Source organism: Myodes glareolus, chromosome 5 (assembly GCF_982192425.1).
Source record: "Myodes glareolus chromosome 5, mMyoGla1.1, whole genome shotgun sequence".
Lineage (NCBI taxonomy): Eukaryota > Metazoa > Chordata > Mammalia > Rodentia > Cricetidae > Myodes > Myodes glareolus.
Window position 1 is genome coordinate 14132081 of NC_142030.1, and position 25308 is coordinate 14157388.

Consider the following 25308-nt stretch of genomic DNA (forward strand, 5'->3'; position numbering starts at 1 on the left):
TTTTATTTTTATTTCATGTGCATTCATGTTTTGCCTGCTTGTATGACTGTGTGAAGGTGTCCAATCCTCTTGAAACTGACCCCTTAGAACTGCAGTTATACGCAAAATGCTGGGAATCAAACCCAGGTCCTCTGGAAGAACAACCAGTGCTCTTAACTGCTAAGCCGTCTCTCCAGTCCCAAGAATGCATGTTTTTAAAGTACATCAAGGTGGCTTTCTAAAGGTTTCATCTTACAAATTAAGTTTGAAGTGGCCATTTAAAAATTGCTTAGCTGACCTAGAACTCATTGTACAGACTAGCCTTCAACTCACAAAGGTATGGCCTGCGTCTGCCTCCTGGTTGCTGAGATTAAAGGTGTATATATGCCACCACATCTGGCTTAAAATTTCTTTCAATAATTAGCAATCCAATAAGTACAAAATATTTTTCCTATTTGTCTTATTTGTATCTTTTTGTTTCTTCTGGGTAGGCTGTGGCAAATGAGTCTGGACTAAATTTTATATCCGTCAAAGGCCCTGAGTTATTAAATATGGTAAGTTGTGTGGCAGCAGCTATTTAATTAAGATTAAACCATGATGAGTCGGTGCCCTCAGATCAATTGTGACACTGGAAGATTGAGTTTCTGTAATATACAGGGCCTGTAAATGCTTTCTTGAATAAATCTGTTAACCTACAAACAAGTTTCTGCACCTTTAAAAATTAAAATGATTTATTACAGTTATTAACATTAAAATGTATTCATGCTATTTATCAGACACTTCAGATGTTTTTATTCTTGAAAATCCTTGTGAAATATGAATTGTTCGTGTGTGTGTGTGTGTGTGTGTGTGTGTGTGTGTGTGTGTGTGTGTGTGTGTGTGTACGTGAATATATGTGTTATAGGTATTCATTTGTATGGAAACCAGGGGTCTACCTTATGTGTTGTTGTTTGGGATGCTTCCACCTTGTGTTTTGAGACAAGCTCTCTTACTAGACCTGGGGCTTATGAGACTGTACTACTGGCTAATGAACCTTCTCTACCTTCCTAGTGCCAGCTTTTTCAGTTAGTGTTGCGAATTGAACTTGAGTTCTCATGCCTGTGTGGAAGCACTTATCAACTGAGCTATCTCCAGCTCTGAGTTATTTCTCCTCTGATGTGCAGAACAGGGCAGGAATGCTTAGTGTGGAGAAGCTTTGTAGCTGGCATGGCTTGTCTACTGGAGTAGGAAGTGTTGAAATGTTGTGTTTTCTGCACTTACATCAAATTTAAGAGACTAAATTTCTTATTTCCTGCCACCCATATGTACAGTAAAAAGGTTATTCAGTGTTTGTAACATGTTTAGGCAACAACAACAGCAATAGATTGTGTCCGTTAATTTTCTTGGCATTCTGACAAAATAACAAAATCAGTTCTATTGAGGGTGGTGTGACCTTAGACCTGACAAAAATAACAGAAACAGCACAAGGAACTTATTTTCATTGTTGTGAAAGACTCTGGCCACCATGGCAGAGATGACGTGATGGGGCAGCTTAGATTCTAACCCATGAGGTGGAGCTGTTCCACTCAGTTAATTTTCTCTGGAGACACCCTCAGACATGTGCTGAGGTGTGCTCTCCCCAGTCTCCTAGAATATTCTAAGTCCAGTCAAGTTGACAGGGGAGATTAACATTATATTCATCCTGCTTGTTCAAGCAAAGCTCTTTCTTTGGGTGCCACGGATCAGATCTAGGGCTCTGGGCAAGCTAAGTTTGCTCTCTCATTAGCTACTCCCATCTTTCATATTTTTCCAGTGTTACAGATAAAAATCCCAGCCCCTGTCTTTTTGTCTGTCTCTGTCTTTCTGTCTTTCCTGGTGTGTTTGACTTTTCCTATAAAAGTTTATTCTTAGGTACTTCTTATGGGCTTTTATGTACCTGTGTACATTTATTTAGTTGTTTATTTTTAAATTTCTAGAGAATGTGTGTTATAAAGAGCCTTGACGAGAGTAGTTTGGTGGACGATGAAGTTGGAACAGGTTGCAGCTAGATACTAAAGAGCCTTTATACCAAGCTAGAATTTAGATGTTATGTTCAGAATAGATGCTAATAGATACATTAAATTAAAGCAAGAGTAAAGCATTTTGAATTAGTATGAAATAGGTCAGGAATATAAGGAGTTATAGATTATGCACCTTAATGTATCATTATCACTTGGTTTGGGGGAAGAGAACAATACATTTGAGGCTTGCTGTAGACCTTCCTTAATCATGTGCCCCAGTCTCAGCTTTGGTGTTTGTTCCTAGTCAACTGGCTGGGGTCCTTTTCTGCCTTTGTAGGCATAGTGAGAGGACTGAAGAAGCTCTTTGAGTGTTGGTCATTGGTAGCTTTTGTCTGACAGCAGTCAGGAGTCCTTAGCCTTTTACAATAGTCCGTGTTAGAGTTTGCTGTGTGCCCATGCTCAGGAGAACCACTTCTGTTCCTTGTGCCATTGCTGCTGCTTCTGCCGCCGTGGGCAGGTATTCTTCTGCACATACCAGTGCCGCAAACTGTTTCTCTGGGTTTGCTTCCTGGCACATTTAGCTTCACTTTTGTCACTTAATGAAGTTTAAATCCACCCCTTTGGAACTTTAGGCTAATCTTTCCCTAACTTAAATTTATTTTTCTTGGCCATTTTGGGTTTTTTAACCCAATATTCTATTGCCAATGTATTGATCGCTTTCTTACATTCCTATCTGACATTTTATCTCCCTATCCCTGATAGCTTTTTTTTAAAAATGTCTGGTCTGGGGTCAGCAAGATGGTAAAACCAGCTAAGGTTAACCCTGAAGATCTGTTCAGTTCCTAGAATCCGTGTGATCAAAGAAGAGAGCTGACTCACAAGTTGTTCTCTGACCTCCTTATGCATGCTGTGGCATATTGCTTCCCTCAACGTTCATAAAATAAATAAATGAGAAAATTAATATCTGTGAAATAGTATTGGGTGCTGCACAGGTGTGCAGGTGTGTGAGGAGGTCAGAAGTATTGGATGTTGTTCCTCAGGTTCTGTCTACCTTGTTTTATTGAGACAGGGTCTCTGAGTGAATTAGAACTTGCCAATTGATCCAGATTGACTGATCGCAAGCCCCAAGGATCCTCCTGTATCCACTTCTTCAGTGTTGGGATTATAAATTCTAGCCACCACGGTTTATTGGTTTGTTTTTGTTTTTGTTTTTGTTTTTTCCTTTCCATGTGGGTCCCTCAGATCCTCTTGCTTGCACAGCAAGCTGTTTATCTCCCCAACCCAAACCTGTTCTTACCTAGTGTTAGTTACGGGAAGTTTTTTGTTCTTAATGTCTAGACCTTGTGCATGCTGGGCAAATGCTGTCCTACTTGAGCTTGTAGACCAAGGTGGCCTTGAACTCAGAGAACTACCTGCCTCAGCCTCCCTAGTTCACCACCACTGCCAGGAGGCTGTCCATTTTTTAAGAGGGGGCTTTGCTGTAGTTCAGGCTGGTTTGAAACTGGTGATCATCACCCCATCTCACTCTGCAAATACCGAGGATATAGGGGTGTGCTACCACATTCAAGGCAGCTAACTACCTGTTTTTATATGTCAAAATGATTTAATACCAGCAATTGCATATGGTTTAATCTAATACTTTTTAGAACTCTTAACATCTGTATGACTTCAATTTTTAAATACTTTTTAAATTTTAATTACAATATTTGATCCGTTCCTGAATTCAACCACTATTCAACCACTCTGTGCCTCTCCTGTGTGCTCTCTCTCAAATTCTTGGCCTCTTTCTTAATGGTTGTTTAATGTTCCTAAATATTTAAATACACCATATCTATATGATAGAAAACTACTCATGCTGTCACTTGGTGTTCAGCCCCGAGATTGAACCGAATCTTCATTTTATCTCCTTTCTGTGTCTGTTCAGTATGTTGGTGAGAGTGAGCGTGCGGTGCGACAGGTTTTTCAGCGAGCCAAGAACTCAGCACCCTGTGTGATATTTTTTGATGAAGTGGATGCTTTATGTCCTCGAAGATCAGACCGAGAAGTAAGTATTGAAGGTTTTTTTTTTAATAAAAATTCATAAAAGCCACATTTATGGAAACATGAATTTTTTTTCACCTGATTACTCTTCTTGCAAGTTGCTGACACTAGCACTGCCTGCCCCATGTGTGTCCTTTTAGGATTCTTTCAGTATTTGTATAGTTTATATAGAAGTATGGATATTATCTTGATGACCTTATTTTTACCTGTTGTATACTATTCCATGTCTAGCTATAGTAGAGTTTACTTGACAATGCCTTGTTGCAGATATTTATATTTCTTCTAAGTGTTTCTTTTACAAGCAGAACTTTCTCAAACATTTATATCTGCTATCTGCACATATACAAGCAATGTGGGATAGAATTTGGGAAGTATGAATTACGGTTGAAGATGTATATACATTAGATTTAGATAATGTACATTAACATTAGGCTTAGATATTGAAACATAGTAAGTACTGTGTCATATTTTATCTGTTAGTTATGTAATAACCAAGAACAGTATGTAATCATTTCCCACACCTTTTTGTCTGTTTCATTAACAGAATGTAGTTTCTGTACATGTCCTTGATTTCTTAGAAGGTTGACCATTTTCAGTAAATCTGTATTTTGTCATCTATAACTTACTTGATAATATCAGATACACTTTGACCTCTTTACTCCTGGAATGTTTCTTGATTAGAGCTTTTATATGTAGTGGAAATTAGTCTATTTTCTAGTGTAGCGTGCTAACATCTGTTCTCCAGTTTATTTACTTTGTCGCGGAGTATTATAATATAGCTTAGTTTTACAAAGTCTATCATCCTTTATTGGTCTGTAGTTTTTCTCTTGGTTAAAGAAAATTCTTAAATTTTATTTTTGTAAATATGTATGCATGTATATATGTGTGTTGTATACTACTTGTGTGCAGGTGTGTATGCCTGTGTGTGTGTGTGTGTTCACTGCAGCCAGAGAAAGATGCCAATGTCCTGCTCCATCACTCTCTCACTTCCTCCTTTTGAGACAGGTCCCTTACTGCACTTGCGGCTGCATTGGTGGTCAGCAAGGCCCAATGAACTTCTTGTCTATATTCCCTACCAGTGCTGCCACACCCAGCTTTTTATCCACAGAATAGGTGCTGGGGTCCTAATTCAAGTTCTCACTTTTGTGCAGCAAGTGAGTCATCTCTCCAGCATCACAATTTCTTTTGGAACCTAGTAATTCTTTTTTCTTCTTCTTTTCAATTCTGATTTTTTTATTTTTTTAAAGATTTGTTTATATATTATGTATACAGTGTCTGTCTGTATGCTTGCTGGCCAGAATAGGGTACCAGATCTCATTACAGATGACTGTGAGCCACCATGTGGTTGCTGGGAATTGAACTCAGGACCTCTGTAAGAGCAGCCAGTGCTCTTAACCTCTGAGCCATCTCTCTAGCCCCTCAATTCTGTTTGTTGTTGTTGTTGTTGTAGCCCTCGCTGTCCTGGAATCTGCCGTGTGTAGCAAGTCTTTCTCTGTACTGTCAGCTCTCAAGTAACAACATGGAGACTTATTAATTATGAAAGCTCAGTTTTAGCTTAAACTTGTCCCTCTCCCTCTTTTAACTTAAATTAACCTATGGTAATTCTATTATATCTATGTTCTGTTGCATGGCTCATCACCTCATCTCTCCATACTGCTCGTGCTGCTGATTCTATGTTTGGTTGGGGACCCTTTTTTTTCTTCTCGGAGTCCCGGAAGTCCTACCTAACCTCTTTCTGCCTAGCAATTGGCCATTCAGCTCTTTATTAAACCAATCACAGTGACACGTCTTCACACAGTGTAAGGAATATGCTTCAACAACCGTGTAGATTAGGATGACCTCAAACACAGAGATCCATCTTCCTCTGCTTCCCAAGTGTTAGGATTAAAGGCATGCACCACCATCACATGCCTAAAATTGAGTGATTCTTGATGTTATTGTGTCTAGATTATGATGTCTTAATTATTAGTGCTATGTCACCAGAGAGTAATAAATCTCTACAAGTGCATCCTTTTAAAAAATCATTGGGTTTAAGCACATTGCTGAGTCTATAAATTTATGTTGAAGAAAAGCAATTAATAATAAAATATCCATAGCACCACTTTCTTATTTTCTTCATTGTCTATGTAGTCTATTGCCATGTTTCCATATCTCCATAACCCTGTACTTAACTCTCTAACTATTCTCTTAGGTGTTGTCCTGAATAGCCATACTTTGTACCATTCATTTCAAGAAAAAGATAAAATTCTTAATGTACTCAGTGTTCCTTATGTATTGCATTGAAATGTGGGACACTTGACATAGGGAGAAATCTAGAGCTTAGAAGCTGAGTTTAGATTTGCCCAAATGGAGGTTATACTAAATACTACTAAATAATTCAGAAGCGTAAGATTCATAGGTAGATTTCATTTCTCCCCTTAAGCAGAGCTAAGACCTTAAACAAGTGACCTCTTCTAAGCTTCAGTTTTTTTCATCTTGACTGAATAACAGCTTTATTGGGGAATTCACTGATGATTGTGCTTTGCACAGTATCTGTGTGTGGTGAGTGACTCTTTAAGAAGTAGTCACTGGGCCCATCTGCCTGCCTGCCTTCCTTCTTTCCTTCCTCACTTCTTCCTCCCGTCCATACCGTGTTCTCTCTCTCTCTCTCTCTCTCTCTCTTTCTCTCTCAAAAGAGCCTCTCTGTTGCTCATATTGACCCCATGCCCCTAGATTTAGGTGATCCTCTTGCCTTAGCCTCTGAGTACCTGAGACTTCTGGGTTCAGTCACTGTAATCTTCAACATAAACTCTCATTCAAGTTAGTAAATGTATTCTGTGCAGAGGGAATGTGGAGGAAGTAGGCTGCTTTCTTTATGTTGAAGGGGATGTTTTGTTTTCTGTAGACAGGTGCTAGTGTCCGTGTGGTGAATCAGCTGCTTACAGAGATGGATGGGTTGGAAACACGCCAGCAAGTTTTTATTTTGGCTGCCACTAATAGACCAGGTAAGAAAGAACATTACACAGTTGCATTCATACCATGAAATAAAACCTCATACAGCTCTTGTGTATGCTGCAGTGAAAAAACATTGGGACTGGAGAGATGGTTCAGAAGTTGCAAACACTCACTCACAAGGCAGCAAACGATTGTGTGTAACTCTAGTCCCAGGGGATCCCCGGCAAGCATGTGATGCACAGATATATGTGCAGGCAAAACACTATACACATAAAATAATAATCTTTTTAAATTTAAAAAAAAAAACAGTATTTTCTGATCCTCATGTTTTTTTTTTCCTATTGACTTCTGTGCTTCTTGTTTTTGTTGTTAACTTGACACAACCTAGAGCCTCCTGGGAAGAGGGAATTTCATTTGAATAATTGGTTGTTCAGATTAGTCTTTGGCCATGTCTGTAAGAAATTATCTTGAGTGTTGAACGGTGAGAGGCAACCTCCCTAGGCAGATGGATAAAAACTATATAAGAAAGCTAGGGCTGGAGAGATGAATCAGAGGTTAAAGGCTCTTACAGAGGACTTGGATTCAGTTCCCAGCACCTGCATCTGCTCACAACCATCTATAACTTCAGTTCCAAGACAGCCTATGCTCTCTCTTGGTCTCTGGGCACCAGAGATACACAGAATTTTTTCTTTGTAATAGCCCTAGATGTCCTGGAACTCTCTTTATAGACCAGGGTGGCCTCCAGAAATCCATGTGCCTCTATCTTCTGAGTGCTAGGATTAAAGGCATGTGCCATTACTCCCCACTAAACCCCAACATTTGTACTTTTTAATATGTGTTGAGTTTTTGTCTGCATGTGTTCATGTACACTGTGAAATTTAAATGACAGCAGATTAATATCAAAAGATAATAAAGGCTAGAGAAAGTGTTATAATACTTTTCAAGAGCTGAAAAAACTGTCATCTTAGAACTCTGTGTCCAACAAACATGTATTTGCTTTGTGTGTGTGTTTTTGGTTTTTGCAAGACCTGGTTTCTCTGTAGCTTTGGAGCCTGTCCTGGAACTAGCTCTTGTAGACCAGGCTGGCCTCGAACTCACAGAGATCCGCCTGCTTCTGCCTCCTGAGTGCTGGAATTAAAGGCGTGCGCCACCACCGTCCAGCCTCAGAATACATTCTTATGTGAAGAACTAAGAAAATTTGCCATGAGCCAAGATACTCTGAAAGAATAGCTAATCACTTTATAGTGGAGCACTTGCATGCGTAGCATACAAAAGGCCCTCAACTTGCTCTGTACTACGAGGGGAAACAAGGGTGGAAAATAAGCATCAGCAAAGAATAATAGAAAGGGTGAAATGTGAGTGGATGCAATAGAGAGTTTTCCGTGTATGTTTGTGTGTGTGTCTGTGTGCGTGCATGCGTGTGTGTGTGTGTGTGTGTGTGTGTGTGTGTGTTTAACTTTGCCTGCATAAACACGAGTTAAAGCCTTTAGTACCTCTTGTACTCACTGTCTTGGTGTAAAGACTACTGAAAAAGATTTGACTTACAAATTGGTTCTTGGTGGAGAAGTCAGAAAATTTTATAGTTAGCCTCAGTGTTGTGGCGGTTTGAAGCTCAACACTGTGCTGTAGCTACTCAGAGTCAGGAACATAGAGGAACGTAAGGCAGTTTTGATAAGTGGTAGCTTTTGATTTGTGTGGAAGGATATTTTTGCATGCATGTATGTGGAGAACAACTCAGGGTGTCTTCCTCAATCTTCACCTGCATTTCAGACAGGATTTCTTGCCAAATGAGGAACTCACTATGGCTAGATTAGCTGACCAGGATCCTCTTATCTCTGCCTTCCCAGTACTGATGTTATAGGCAGTTGCTGCCATACTTTACTTTTTATATGAGTTCTGGGAATTTGAACTTAGGTTTTAGTTCTTGCATTGTAAATATTTTACTAACTAAGTCACTGTCCCAGCCCCAGACCATTTGACTTTAATAATACCCAATTGACCAAAAATTTTAGCTTTTTTTCAAGAAGAACTTTCTGTCTTTTATTAATTACATTAAAAAAAAAAACTACTCTGGGGGCTGGAGAGATGGCTCAGTGGTTAAGAGCATTGCCTGCTCTTCCAAAGGTCCTGAGTTCAATTCCCAGCAACCACATGGTGGCTCACAACCATCTGTAACGGGGTCTCCTCTTCTGGTGTGCAGACATACACACAGACAGAATATTGTATACATAATAAATAAATAAATAAATATTTTTTAAAAAACTATTCTATTAGACTTATTTTTGTATTTCTCTTTTCTCTAGATATCATTGACCCCGCCATTCTGCGCCCAGGCCGGCTGGACAAAACACTCTTTGTAGGTTTGCCACCCCCAGCAGATCGGGTTGCCATATTAAAGACTATCACAAAAGTGAGTAAAAGAAATGGCTTTTTTTGGTTATGTTTATATCATTTTAAAATGTTTTTATTTTGGCCAGGCGGTGGTGGCACACGCCTTTAATCCCCAGCACTGGAATGGGGAGAGTTCGAGGTCTGCCTAGAGCTAGCTCCAGGACAGGCTTGATAGCTACAGAGAAACCCTGCCTCGAAAAACCAAAAATAAATAAATAGAATAGAATAGAATAGAATAGAATTTTTAAAGATGTTTTTATTTTGCTTTAAATCTATGTGTGTCTGCATGAATTTATGTGCACTAAATAAGCAGTTGCCCCATAAGGTCAGAAGGAATCAGCTCCTGGGGACTGGAGTGACTCACAGTTCTGAACCTTCTCATGTGAGTGTAGCATGAATAATAAAAATCCAGAGACAGATATTGGGGTTCAACCTGATGATCAGAAGAGCAAAGCAGCCAGTCACTGGCTCTTACCTCTACTTCAGACCAAAATGGCTATTCTGCCTCCACAAATCCTCAGAATGAGACTGAGCCTAAGACCTGTCTCCTCCCCTCTAGTGCTGGGATTAAAGGTATGCACCACTACCACCCTGGTTCTATGAGTAACTAGTGTGGCTGTTTTACTTTCTGATCTTCGGGCAAGCTTTATGAAAATACAAATCAGTTCAGGTGTTGGGAACTGAACCCAAGTCCTCTGCAAGAGCAGTATGTGCTCTTAACCACTGAGCCATCTCTCCAGCCCTGCCCGTATCACTTTTAAAGTTTTACCAGGTAGTAATTTAGGTTAGCTGATTGATTACTCTCTTTCTGTAGCTTAAATGTTTGCCAGGCTTCCATCTCCCAAAGTGGGCTGGTTTTGATCACTGAACACAATGTCCAGTCTCATTTTTCTACTCAAAATGAAGGTAAACTAAATGAAGGATTAAAGTTAGTGTTAAATAGTGTTGTCAGATATCACTGTAGTCATGTTCCCTGTGTTTTTAGATCTTTGATCATTAGATTCTGTCTGGAGTAGGATGTTTTAGAAGAAGTAAAACAAGTAAATACAGGTCCATCAGGAACATTCAGAGACACATTGAGACTTGAAGTCTTCATAATGACTTCTGGTTTTCCGAGTTAGCATAGTTAGCTTTGTTGTTATTATTGTTAGTTATTGAGACGCTGGTCTCAGCCCATAGCCTATACTGGCCTGGAACTTGCTAGTAGAGCAGGCTGACCTTGAACTCATTGAGATCTGCCTGCCTCTGCCTCTCTGCTAGAATTAAAAGTGTGCACCTCCGTGCCTGGCCTTTATAGTTTTTTTTGTTTGTTTGTTTGTTTGGTTTTTGGTTTTGTTTGTTTTTTTCTTTTTTTTTGAGACAGGGTTTTCTGTATAGCCCTGGCTGTCCTGGAACTCACTCTGTAGACCAGGCTAGCCTCACAGATCCGCTTGCCTCTTCTTCCAGAGTGCTCGGATTAAAGGCGTGTGCCACCACTGCCCAGCTGGAAGTCATAGCTTTTTAAAGTCGGCCTGAAGCGGTCTCACTGTGTAACCCAGGCTGTCTTTCAGGTTGTTGCTCTTCTGCTTTCTAGGTACAGAGATTATATATGTGTGCCATCACACCAGCCGTACTTCATGTTAGATACTTATATGTAATTAGTGAAACAATCAGCACCTTGGCATTGCTCGCCTACTACCCATTGTTTGTTCCTTGTGTATCTTTGTTCAGTTTTGTCACATTGGCATTCTATTGCAGTCTTAGTATTCGTGCTGTGTTACAGTAGACCTAGTACTCGAAGCAGCACTTTTGTCACGGTTTGTTGTTTGTTTGCTTTTCCCAAATACATTTCCTAGTTTCTTTATTTTGGTTGATCCTATACCTATGTCATCAATGGGTTTATTCTACTTCTCTATAGTTTATTCAACTGTATTCCCGAAATTATTTTCAGATTAAGAATCCTTACCTTTTGTCTTTAATTCAATGATAGGTTAGCTGGGAATAATTTTTCCTATGTCATATAATCTCTCCATTGGTCTTTGTAGAAATCACAGTGTGATTTGTTGTCATTTGTTTTGTTTTTTGACAGTCTCATGTAGCATGTAGTGTCACAGTTTACTATGTAATGAGGTGACTCTGAATTCTAATCTCTTGCTTCCACCCCCAAGTTCTGGGATTATAGACTGCATAACTTAGGTATAGAACGCTCATAGTTGCTCACATATGCTGATATGGTAAAAAAATTATTCTGGGTCTTCATGAAGAAACAAAGGACATGTTGAATTATGTCTTCAGCAGCATCTTATCACCATCATGGTAAAAAGCCCATTGGAATGAGCCAGAGCAAGCCAGGTTGTCTCTTGTCAGCTGCAGGACAGAACGCAAGCCCAGTTCATTAAGTCCAGTGTTAGGAAAGGTCACGCTGAGCAGATACTGGGTCTCTGAATGCCAGCTTGACCATAAATAGAATTTAGGTATTGAGAAATATATATAAGAATTGTCCTCAGATAATACCTGGTGAATTTGTTCCTTATGATTGTTTTTGATTAGAAAGTAGATTTCAGGTAAAAGTCTCTAATGGCACATGAGACATATGTGGGAGGTTTGATGTGCTGTGTGACCGTGAAGGTTAGGTTGAAAGATTTTTTTTGAACATTAAAGCCTCTCATAGCAGCTCCCATTGGGCTGCCTCCCAGCCCCCAACTCAAACTCCTCTAATATTGGCTGAAGTTGCTTACCATGGTGGTCTTAACAAGGTTAACAAGATTGTCTCACTTTGGTGACACTTGGAATGTTCCAGTTCTTCTGCATAATAAATCACTATGGTACAATCACCAGTACTATGTAAACAACTTTCCCCTATGTCCTTCTAATTATATCACAGAATTATAGGACTCTTTTGTAGATGAGATAACTAATTTGGTTTTTCAAAACATTTTAAAAACAAGAGTCACTGGAAGCAGAGACAGGCAGATCCCTCTGAGTTCACAGCCAGCTTGATCTACAAAATAAGTTCTAGGATAGCCAGGGATACACAGAGAAACCCTATCTCTGTCTTAGTTAGGGCTTTTTATAGCTGTGAAGAGTCACCAGGACCACAGCAACTCATAAATAAAAGTGTTTAATTGAGATGGCTCACTTACAGTTTCAGAGGTTCAGTCTATTATCGTCAGGATGGGGAGTGTGGAAGCATGCAGGCAGATGTGGTGGTGGAGCTGAGAGTTCTACATCTTGACTCAGAAACAACAGGAAGTTTACTGTTGCATTGTGTGAAGCATGAGAGGAGACCTCAAAGTCTGCCCCTACAGTGACACACTTCCAACAAGGCCACACCTGCTAATAGTGTCACTCCCTTTGGGGGCCATTTTCTTTCAAACTGTCATTTTCCACTCCCTGGTTTCTGTTGCTGTGATGAAACACCATGACCAAAAGGCAAATTGGGGAGGAAAGGGTTTATTAAGACTTACACTTAGGCATTGATGTTCACTACTGAAGGAAGTCAAGACAGGAACTCAAAACAGAGCAGGATCCCTGAATCAGGAACTGATGCAGAGGCCAGGGAGGGGAGCTGCTTACTCACTTACCTTTTGGTCATGGTATTTTGTTGCAGCAATAGAAATCCTAAGACAGTCTTGAAAAACCAGGGGAAAAAAGAACCCACCACCACCACCAACAACAACAACAAAAAACTATAGTGGAGCTGGTAAGATGGCTCAGAGGGTAAAGGCACCGCCTCCAAGCCTGGGGACCATTGTTTTCAGTCCTTAGAACCCACATGATGGAAGGAAGGAAACAACTCCGGAAAATTTCTCCAACCTCCACCTGAATGCAGTGACATATATGCACCCATATCCACATAAAGAACTTTTTAGTTAAAAATTTATTTTTTGGATTTTAAAATCTTTCATGTATATGAATTAACTAGCCATGCTGTGGCCTTGGATGCCAGAAGAAGGTGTCAGATCTCCCAGAATTGGAATTATAAATGATTGTGAACCACCATGTGTGGGTACTAGAAATCGGACCGAGCTTCTCTTGGAAGAGCAGCCAGGGCTACTAACCACTAAACCCTCTCTTTGGCCTCTGCAAAAGTATTATTTTAAACTATGTAGTATTTGAGTCTGCCATGTAATCTACTTAGAATATTATTAAGTGTGATTTGTGTGTATAGTGCTTATGTTCAGTGTTGAAATTCTGAACTTTTCTGATTCTTGTCATTTTAGCATCTGTAATTATGAACTGGGAGGAATTGGCTCCAGTGTCAAGGCTGGGTTTTAGATGAGGGATTAAATAGCAACATGGATTTGTTTTGTTTTTTGGTTTGGTTTTTTTGTTTGTTTAAAAAGACATGATACGAATTTCTGATCTCTATATGAACAAACAGAAGAAAATACAAACAAAATAAGTGCAGCTTCTTGAGGGTCCTGTGTAGAACAGGCTCCTTTTGATCTCAACAAGTTGGGTTCAGTATTACTCTCCTTGCAGTCAGTCCTATAACACAAATTCCTCCAACTCCATGAGTATCAGTGGTTTGCCTTTACAGCTTCTTGCACGTCAACCTGCCTCTTACCCTAATTCTCCAGATTGAACTCGGTGGCACTCTACATTGATTTTGGAGTTGTTTCTACTCCCTTAGTCATCAGCCTTTCTTCTTCTTTAAAAACCAGTGAGTGATGTGCATGCGTGAGCCTTTAATGCCTCAAACAGAGCTCGCTTTTCTCTCTTATTCAGAATGGCACCAAACCTCCACTGGATGAAGATGTAAATTTGGAAGCAATTGCCAATGACCTTCGTTGCAATTGCTACACGTGAGTATTTAAGTCTCTGGTCTCTTATACTCCTCTGGAGTATAGTTTCTTCATCAGCAGGAAAGAAAAAGTTGCCCATTTCTTAAGTTGGAAAAACTAATGAGGTTTCCTGTGTAGCGCCTTATGTAGTGTCTGTCTGACTCTTGCTGCTTCCTTCTCAGAGGACAGCTTACCTGTGCGTTTGGATGCTGAATTCCTGTCATAGACTGTTCCTATTGGTACTCAAGCTTCCCTGACCACATTGTTACCCTTCACTGTTAGTTCTTCTTTCAGAATATGTAAAGCATGTGCCTTTCACTAGATAGCATGTTCTTTAAGTACATCTGCACGACGGAGGTTAGTCTGCATACATGTGCACACTGAGCCTGCAACAACAGCATGACACCTGATATTTCTGCTTTCAACTTTTATGTTTATTCTTGTTGTGATTTAGCCAAGACCCTCTAGGTGCTCTATCATATTAAAACCCTGTTGTTTGTCCCCAACATCTTTGGTACTTGGTATTTGCTCCTAGAGCAAGGGGCAGATAATACTGGACTTTCCACAAAAAAGTAAGGTGAGTCAGTATTTCCACCATTGAGGAAGGCTTCAGCGCTCTTGCTCAGCAGTGTAAACTTAACTTCCAAGAGCTAGTCATGAATGGTAACATAGACACTTGATTATTTGATACCTGGAAATGATGTTTTGTTCGAAAGTTTAAACTCTTAAAGAATTTTTGTGGATCATGTTAAAGCTTAGTGTAGAAAAGCTCCAGGCAACACTGATGTTTCATTGCCTTCTTAGGACTATGCTGACCCAACCTGTGATTATTACTTGGAATAATTATATAAAGAAAGTGTGTGTGTGTGTGTGTGTGTTGGGGGTGTACACATTCATCCAGGGTGTACAAGTGCTTGTTTGGGTCAGAGAACCTTAGGTGTTGGCTGTTGTTCCTCAGAAGCCACCTTGTTATTTGAGACATGGTGGGTTTGGTTTTGGTTTTGTTGTTGTTTTAGATACTGGAGCCCATGCCTATCAGACTGAGCTGACTAAGCTCCTTAGTGAACACCAGGGATCTGCCAATCTGTCTTTGACTGGGTTCTTTTTCTTTTTCTTTTTCCTTTTCCTTTTCCTTACCTCCTCCTCCTCCTTCTCCTCCTCCTCCTCCTCCTCCTCCTTCTTCTTTTTTTTTTTTTTGAATGTGGTTTCCATTAATTGAATTCAGGTCATTGTACCGTAGCCTCTGGGTAGATGTTTTATATCAACATTAATATCTATGACTAAGTGGAAGGTCATTTTTATTTTTCATTGTATCATACTTTCCACAAATTCCTTTCTTCTAAAGGTTAAAAATTCTCTGAATGAAAGCTAAAAGCTTTTTCCTACTGTTCCTAGTCAATTTGTCCCACCTTCATTCATTGCTTTTTCCTCATTGTTAAGTATATTATAATTGAACATCTTTTAGAATACCCAAGAATGCCTAAGAACATGTCTTTTATTACAGGGGTGCAGACCTTTCTGCTTTGGTACGAGAAGCTTCTCTCTGTGCCCTGAGACAAGAAATGACAGGACAGAGAAGTGCAATTGGAACAGGTATGAGGCTCTCTGGGTTCTCTCCATTCTAGTTTATCAGTCTGGATATTTAAAAACCCTGCTGCCTTTCAGGTGATGCTTTTCTAGCATTTCGTAAAACAGTGTGTAATAAAGATGACTGTTGGATGAGACCTTTAGAAATATTCGTTGTGGAATATTATGCACACTCAACATAATAGTCGTTATTTAGTGTCTCTTAATAAGCAGCATTATATTCTGTCAGTATACACATGTGATTAGATAGAGGCAAATATGTTCGTTCACTGCCATTATCATGAGTTTGCTTCTTAACAATTTGGGAAATCTTCATTCTTTTGCTAAAATACAACCCACTTGCCTGTTAAAATTCAACTGAAATTGTAAAGATTAAGAAATACCTGATTTTTCATATATCAAGATTTTTCTTTGAAGTATAAAATCAGATGACAAGTTTTATCGCTCAGTGATAGAGAATTTTCTTAACATATGCAAGGCTCAGGATTCTTTTCCTATCGTCACAAAAGCCAGGAAGTCCAAAGACAAAAATCCATGTATTCTTTTATGAATGATATGGTCCCTTTTCAACATGTTTGTTGTTTACCTTACATTTTAATAGTAATTTCGATGTTACTATTTGGGTATGTGTGGCCTAAAAAGATTCATTTGTGACCTGTATTCCAGCCATGCCTAGTACAGAAGTAGCCCTTACTCTGCCTAGGTGTCACTGAGTGCTTTGTGGTGTACAGATGTGCTCTCATGGGAACTTCAAGTGTGTCCTGGTATCCTTTTACACATGTTTATGTATGTGTCTGTCGTGGTCAGGTGGTGCACATGAATGCAGGTACCCTCAGAGATCACAGGGGCAATAAAATCCCCTGGGACTGAAGTTATAGGTGGTTGTGAGTCCCCTGACATGGCTACTGGGGACTGAATTCAGGTCTTCTGCAAGAGCAGTATGCACACTTAATCCTGAGCCACCTCTTCTGCTCCACTTCCACGAATCTTAAAGCTAAATATTGTTACAGCAACATATCCTTAGCTTACATAGATTTATTGGCACACATGCATATATTTATTAGGAAGGATATTTTTGGGCGTGTTTTTGTTTACTCAATAATATAAAGATTCAGTTATCGAAACTTCCCTTTTTTTTAGAAACTACATTCTGTACCTTTTGGAAATTATTGATAATGATAATAGGCAAACTTACATTATTTTATGGACAAAAATCCAGAGCTTCGTTTGGTTGTGTACCTGTAATCTTAATGCCAAAGAAGCCAAAGCAGAAGGGTCTTAAGCTCATGGGTCACATGATAAGGATCTGTTATATCTTCCTTGCTCCCACCTCCCATGCCAAGTATGCTACTTTGTAAGCCAAATCTTACCACTTATTGGCAACTACAAGTTAGCAGGTCTTTTCTCATGTAATGGAGTTGCACTCAATTTTCTGGTTGTTGCGTATATGCACATATAACAAAGGCTGCCATCTCTGCTTTGCTGTGGCTTTCATTTTTAGCTCCCTGGCCTTTAGAGACTTTGTACCGTTGCCCAAACCATATCTAACCCTGCTGTCTAACTGATCAGTGGAATGTTCAGCAACATGTATTTCTTTGTTTTAGGTAACTCAGTTATCCTAATATCTGTTTACTATTTTAAGTATAAATTGTCATCACTTAAGTTATCTTGTTAACATTGTAAACCAAGTTATATTTTGACATTTAGCTATTTTATCACCTAACCTTATAAAAATTACAACCCTTTCTAATCCAGTTTTGTGATATACATGTGTACTCTTAGTAGTTTTATCTTAGAGAACATCTAGCCTTTGTTTCTCAGTAGCGTGAATTTGTATTCAAGAATATACCCTAGGGTAGTAATACAGGTTGCTGGTTATTTCTAGTTCTGTTGGCCATCTCTACTTAAAATCTCTTATCGATTCTACCTGAGACCACACTGGCCATTTTGACAGTGTGAGCAGCCTGCACAGCTTGACCTCAACTGTTTCTCTTCCATCCCAGTATCCCTAAGACACAGAGTGCTTCCCAGCAGTCCTGTTTCCCCAGATGAATGGAGAGATTCCCATTGAGGCAGGGCTGGCGAGGGGCATATGTAAATGTGCTTGAATAGGTGCTATGGGATCACCCACCTCAGTCTTTCAGGTTAATGGACTATACTGAGGTGTGTGTTTGTGCGCTTCCTCCACAGGTGAGCTCAAGGTCAGCCATAAGCATTTTGAAGAAGCTTTCAGGAAAGTAAAGCCATCTATATCAGTAAAGGTGAGAAACTTTCCTCGGTGTCTTGAAAAGAGATGGGGAATTACGTCGGTGAATAGGAACTTAGAAATTTTATTAATTTGTTTTTTATTGAGCAATGGTCTCTTTTTATATCCTAAGCTAGCCTCGAACTCATGAGCCTCCTGCTTCAGTCCTCCAAGTGGCAGAATTACAGACCTGTGCCACAAGACTCCTCTTCACTGGCATATATACTAGCAGGCCAAAACTTTAACTGTCGTACTGTGAAATGGTATAGCTACTTGAATGACCAAAAAACATCTCTCAAATTTATTATTAAATAAAAAGCTTAGGAATTGTGTCTGTAATATGCTAAGTATAGGAATGTGTCTCTGAATGCTATTTATATTACAAAGGTGAAATAATTAATAGTAGTTTTGCTTATATTTTCAGAAGGAAAATGTATATGGAAACATTGCTTATTGGAAGGAGAGGTTACAGTATAGGAGTGAGGAATGCTTTTGCCCTCTCTAAAATTTTATATATTTTGTTTTTCACATTTACTTTGTGTGTGCGCATCTGCCTGTGGAGTCAGTTCTCACCTACCATGTGGGGCTTGGGGGTTAGTCTCAGGTCACCAGGCTTGGCAGTAACTGCCTTCATCCACTCAGCCATCTTCCTGGCCTGAGTATACATATTTTTAATACTTCATATGCATATTTTATTTTTAACATTTCTGACCTTTTCACCTATCCAGAAGAAAAATTTAATAGAATTGACTTTGTTTACTCATGGTTTTTGATGTTGTTTGTTTAGGTTTGGGGTGTGTGTTGTGTGTTATTTTGATTTTGTTCATTTGTTTTGGTATTTGAGACAGCCCAGGCTGATCTCAAACTTCCTGTCTAACTGGATAACGTGGAATTTCTGATCCTCCTGTCTATACCTCCCAGTGATGACATTACAGACATATACCACCACATACTTCGTTTTATGTGGTGCTAGAGGTTAAAGCCAGGGCTTTGTGTCTACCAGGCAACCAGGCTGCCAGAAGAGCTACATCCTCAGTCTATGTCTGGTTTTCGAGACAGGGTTTCACTCCAGCCCGGGCTGCCTTGAGTTCATGATGATCCTCTATTTGAGACTCCTCTGGGTGTGAGATTGTAGGCATGAGCCATCTCACCTAGCACAACTGGCTTTTTTGAATAGATTATCCTTTTATTCTTTATATTTATTTGTGTGTGTGTGTGTGTGTGTGTGTGTGTGTGTGTGTGTGTTTTGGTGTTGGTGTTGGGGTAGTAATACCTGTACCGCAGCATGCAAGCAAACGTCAGATGTCTTAAGAGTTCTATCTTCCTCTCATGTGGACTGTAGGATTGAACTCGGGTTGCTGGATCTGGCAGTAAGCGCTTTCATCTTCTGAACCATCTTGCTGGCCCTAGGATAGATTCTAAATAGCTGGAAGTAAACTAGAACACATGGTTAAGTTTTTCCTTGGGATAAATAGGTGGGAGTAGCATTGCCATCTAACACTGGGACAGGTCAATATGGTGACAGTGACCTTCTACTCCATACCTACTGGATTGACAGAACTTTGGAAGATTGGCTACAGCCAGGGGGTTGAGGATGTGAGATGCTAGATGTCTCATATTTTGTACTGGAAGCTGGAACAGTCACGTTGGGAGCCATTCTGGCAGTTTCTTGGAATGTTAACACACTTTAGAAGCGTTGACTCTTGTCTCCTGTTTCCCTCCGGACTCAGGGTAGTTTACAGGTCAGTATCTCTGGGCCTGGTTTGCAAACTTCCCTGGACAATGATGGAGATTGTGGCACATCCAGGAAAGGAGCAAAGCAGAATCACTGCGTCCACAGCTAGGGCTTCTGTGACCAGTGCCGTAGACGAGAGTCGTAAGCAGTAGAGATTGTGTTTTCTCACTGGTCTCAACCAGATGTCTAAGATCAAGGTGCTGTCTCGTCAGAGTTCTGAGGTTTCCGTCCCACAGGTGTCGTCTTCATCCTTCCGCTGTCTTCACATGTCCTTCCGTTGTGCATTCTGTGTGCAAACTTCCTCGTCCAATAACCCCAGTCCTGTGGGACTGAGGCCGCCTTTACTCTCTATTTTACCCTAATCACCTCTGCAGAAACCCTGTCTGCAGGGCAACCACACGCTGAGGTCCTAGGGGCTAGGGCTTCAACGTAGAAGTTTGCTGGTTACATGTCTTATCCCATGACTGATTGATCAACACTATGTGGTGTTTTCTATCCTCACAGGATCAAATCATGTATGAAGCTCTGCAGAGGTCCCTCAGTCAGTGACATTTGCAGTACCTGGCATAGAGGTGTCCAGTGCACGGAACTCACCAAGAGTCACACTCACTCTGAAGGGTCTGTTCTCAGCCTGACAATGACTTCATTGTGAGCATTTTATTTTCAAATTATTGAGACCCAGCTGGAGAAGATGATGTTTCCCATCTGACCAGCTTTGTGGAAAAACTTCCTACCTCTTCATTAAGAAAAAGAAAGAAAAGGGGACTGATAAAGCCTTTTTCAAATAAAATTTTATTTTGAAATATCTTGATCATATATAAAGTTACAAAAAACTTTTCCTGAGAAGTGGTCACCCCATTCCTCATCACCCCAGATACACATTCATATAGGTTTTCTGTAAACCAGGATATTTTCCTACATAACCAACCGGTCAAAAACACTGACACATTGCTACTATTATCGAGTTCCAGCCATCTTTCTCAGCGCTCTAATGTCATTTCTAGTAAAAGGATCTAGTCTACGTTAGCTATTCCAGTGTGCTAAGTCTTCTAGTTCCCTTATAGTTTCCAAAAGTTTTTGTTGTTGTTATTGGGTTTTTGTTTGGAAACAGTTTGTATGTATCCTTGACTTGCCTGGAACTTGTATTGCTGTCCTCAAACTCCCAGAGATCCACTTGCCTCTGCCTCCTAAGTGTTCTGTGTACCCCCAAAGCCAGTTCTTTGGAACTCATAGGTCAGCGATTGGGTTCACTTAGTTTACATCCTTTTGAAGATAGAGTAATAAACTGCGCTGTCTTGGGTGGTAATGTAATTTCAGTGTCACTTAAGACCTTCACTCTGGTCACTTGATTCAAGTGCTTCTGATAGGCTTCTTTGTAGGAAGACATTTTCACCTCTTACACATACATTCCACCCTCACCAGATTCAGAGTATAATTTTTTCAATTTATTATTCACTATCATGATTTGATGTTCAGATTGTCTCAGATTGTATCTTTAGGGAATTTCTAAGATGTTTTGTGAGCGATTTTGTATCATGATTATTTCATCAAGCCTTTTAAGTGTTGCTGTCTGTAAACAGGTCTAATTACTTCATTTTCTTCCTAAGTTTTTATTCTATCTCATTGTACAAAGTCTTTGAGATTACTTTTAAGAATGTTATTGATGGGGCTGGAGAAATGACTTAGTAATTAAGAGTACATAGTGCTCTTTTCTAGAACCAAGTGTGATTCCCAGCTCTTACATAAGCAGCTCAAAGCTGCCTGTACTCCCAGCTCCAGAAGATTCTACATCTCCGGCTTTCATAGGCACCTGTGCTCATGTGTATGCAAACTCCCCCCTCCCCTGCTCCCAGACATACACTTTTTTTAAAAAAATAAAATATATTTTTATTAAAAAATGAGATTGATAATGTGTTGACAAGATGGCCCAGCAGGTAAAGGTACTTGCTACCAAGCCACACAACCTGATTTTGATCCTGGAGACCCACATAGTAGAAAGAAAGAACTAACTCCTGAAAGTTGAACTCTGAAGTCTGTGGGTGTGTCTCTCACAGAAACAAATATATAAATTGGAAAAATATGATTGAAATGAAGTCAAGTTTACAAAGGTCAAAAGTCTCCTTTTCTTGACTTCAGAGAAGCTTGCAGGACCAAACAAGATGACACTCTAATCAATGAAGGACAAAAAGGAGAACAGTATTGGATCCCAGGAAACCAATAGAAGCTAGAAGGAAAAACAAACCAGGTTCAGTAGAGGTCGATAATTGAGGATGATCGGGAAACTAGAAGTAACGCCGGAAAGCCTTAAATAGTGAGCAGGAGCAGTTGAGTCTGATGCTGTACTTACTACAGCCAAAAAGAAAACACCGCCTGTCATATCAGATCTTCCTGACAAGTAAATGTTGGCTCTAAGCACATTTTAGTTCTGGTAGCCTGGACATAAATGCAGACTGTATAAGAGCTGTGGTACAAGTTGAACAAAAGTTAGTTACTGGGCAGAAAATAGATTCCAGCATTTCTGCAAATGATATTTTTGAACATGCTCTGTATACTGCTTGACACTCTTATGTGTTCTTATGGTGTTCTCAACTCTGAGATCTGTTGACATCCTATTTTTTTTTATATCCTACATTTTATAAAAATGAAGATTGAGATTTTGCTAATACTAACAGCCTAATAGTCTGTCTATCTAACTGCTGAAAAAGATTCATCATACTGTTTAGAAACATTTGGAATTGCAGCTATTGTCCTCGTCAAAGATTTAGCCACCTTTAAATACATTTTTTAGCCAAGTATGGTGTCACACGCCTTTAATCCCAGCACTTGGAGGTAGACAGAGGAATCTCCCAGTTCCAGACCAGCAAAGACTGTATCTTGAAACTGTCTTTTTTTAAAAAAGTATATTTTGTGTCAGACACTGCTGATATGGTAAAGGGGCAACTTCAGAAGAACTTTTGTGCCTAATTTGGTGTGAGCCAGATACTGCTAATTGTTCCTTGATACTCATTGTAATTTCTTTTCCCCTTTTGTTAAGAAGAGCCTAGAAACCTGGGATTAGTGAAGTTGTGGGTCGCAGAAGAGAGCATACTACCACCACATAGACTAGCATAACCGCTAACTGCATTCTAGAGCATACTCTGAGATAAGTATAGCTCTCACCCCACATCCAAGAAGCTTCTATTTGCAGCAGAGCCCATTACAGAAAACCACAACTGGCCATACTGCGAAGATTGACTTGTTGGGTTCCCAGCCCCAGCAGATACATCTACGGGACAACTGGACCCAAGGCTCAGGGAATAGCAAGGAAGAGAAAGTGAAAGATTATTAACAGCCAGAAGATCAGAAGTCTGCTGTGAGATTGTGTCTCCTAGACATGACAAGGAAGTTACACCTGTGACACCTTAACAATATGTTTGCCTAACAAGACCTGAACGTGACAATACTAATAGTCATTCCAGCGCAAGGCTGTGAGATCTCATGGGGTCCCATCACTCGACAAAGAACAATAGGCAGCTAATGACTGCTGAGAGAGAGTTAGTCTCTCCCAGGGGTGAGCCTCCCTAGTTGGTAGTCCAATAAAAACTGACCAGTCCTGAAATATTAAACTGACTTAACAGATTGATAGGCTGTTTTTGTGTGTGTGTGTAAAACAAAAGGCAAGTTCAAGAGTGAGTGGGGGTTGATGGGAAATGTTTGAGGAAGGAAAGGGAAGGGAAAAGTGATGTGATTTTGACAAGGTTAACTATGATTGAAACCTAACGATGATGTCATTGTTGTTTTTTCCTTTATAAATGCTGCATCCCTGAGGTTTGTGTCAACAGTTCTTTGTGACAAGAGCCTGCTCTCTATATTAAATAAAGAACCCTTCGTTGGTCTTATATACATAGTGGTCTGTACCTTTCTTGTTTGGCCTGTAACAGATAAACCGCTGCTGGAAGCCCACAGCACTAGGTCACACAGTTGGGGTAAAATCCTTCAGAGCCAGCTTTTACTGTTTCCAAGTTGATTCTTCTCAGGTATCTTGGCCACTGCAAAATGTCACACATTAGATAAGAATTTCCTAAAGGGTTTAACCGTGCAGGAATCAGAACTATGAGGTAGTGGGAATCCCAAGTCATAAGTCTTAACCTCCCTAGGATTTGAGTTTTAGATTATGAGGTAAAGAAGCAGTAGGGCAGTCTAGAGTGGTAGCTGGGCCTGTAATCCCAGCAGCCCCTGTGAGGCTGAGGCTAGAGGATGTACCTGTTCCACGTCGATTTGGACTACATCATTCTAGACCTTCCTGGGCTACATAGTAAGACCCTGCCTCAGAACAACAACAACAACAAAAAACCAAATAATGCAAAACAAATGAAAAGTAGAGGATTGGGTTGTTGGTGGTGATTTGTTTTGTTTCTTTATAGAAATAGCCTTTGAGCCAAGAGAACTTAGCCTAGGGAAGGACTTGGCTGCGCTGAAACAGTTCCGTCAGTGTCTACACAAAGGGAGCTAAAGAGGCCCTGGATTACCTTGATTAAAGACAACTTGGGCCTTGTGTGATATGATCCTCTGTTGTGAATGACTAACCTCCAAACCAAGAAAGTGCCATTTGATGATTTGCCCATACTTGTGGTTAAGAATCTATGACCTTGTTTCTACCAGCCTGTCCATGCAGGCTAAGCAGATTCAATTTAGCACTACTATGTTCTGTTAGCAGAGGCTGCTTGTTCATTTCCTGGCCACCTAGACCCAAAATAATCACACAAAATCTATATTAATTAAAACATTGCTCAGCCTATTAGCTCAGGCTTCTTATTAACTAACTCATCTTAAATTAACCCTTTTCTATTATTTTGTATTTTACCATGAGACTCATAGTGTACCGGTAAGGTTCCCTGGTGGGCGTCCATCTTTTTCCTTTGGCAGCTACATGACATCTCTTTGACTCCACCTACTTTTCTCCTCTATCTCTGCTTGGAATTTCCGCCTTGATTGATTCTGCCCTGTCATAGGCCCAAAGAAGCTAATTTATTGACTAATGATAACAAAACACATTCACAGCATACAGAGGAGAATCCCACATCACCCATCAAGCTTGACATGGGTTAGACAGCATCATTAGTTGGGGCATTACTCCATGTGCTTTAAGTTCACTGAAATTTCACAACCTTAAGATGGCTAAAGATACCCACCCAGTGAATGCAAGCATCTCAAGGGAATAAGCCTCTAACAGTACATTTTCTTCAGAACAGACTTGTTATTAATCATGAAATCTCAGCCTTAGCTTTGGCTTGTTTTTAACTAGTTCTTATAACTTAAACCTATATTTTTAATCTATGTTCTGTCACGTGGCTTCTTACCTTATCTCTGTACTGCCCATCTTGCTTCTTCCATGTCTGGCTGGTGACCACACCTTTCTTCTTCCCAGAGATCTTTCTCTACCCAGAAGTCCTGCCTCTACTCTTCTGTCTAGTTATTGACCATTCTTCTTTTTATTACACCACAGCAATACATCTTCACACAGTGTACAAATGTCCCACAACACAAACCAGTCACCTGAGGTAGGTGACAAACACTGAAGTATCTGCAAAGAAAGAAGAAAAACTTTGGGAACAGAACAGCAGGAGACAGAATTCATTAAATCTCAGTTTCAAGTGGGGCTGTAGACAGAAA

General features: G+C 40.0%; 1 protein-coding gene across 8 annotated transcripts in view; it reads left to right on the plus strand.

Annotated features, from left to right (window-relative positions):
- Window positions 1-25308, plus strand: part of Nvl (nuclear VCP like) — a 91717-nt gene that overhangs the window by 30976 nt on the left and 35433 nt on the right. For 7 of the 8 annotated variants that reach the window (XM_087906069.1, XM_087906072.1, XM_087906071.1 and 4 more), the window contains exons 16-23: window positions 471-533; window positions 3883-4002; window positions 6883-6982; window positions 9236-9342; window positions 14034-14110; window positions 15594-15682; window positions 17867-17937; window positions 20161-23538. In XM_087906069.1, the coding sequence (XP_087762195.1) occupies window positions 471-533; window positions 3883-4002; window positions 6883-6982; window positions 9236-9342; window positions 14034-14110; window positions 15594-15682; window positions 17867-17937; window positions 20161-20205 (672 nt within the window). In that variant the 3' untranslated portion in view covers window positions 20206-23538. Of the gene's footprint in view, window positions 1-470; window positions 534-3882; window positions 4003-6882; window positions 6983-9235; window positions 9343-14033; window positions 14111-15593; window positions 15683-17866; window positions 17938-20160; window positions 23539-25308 lie in introns of those variants that run through there. The other variant, XM_087906066.1, reaches the window with a different exon arrangement.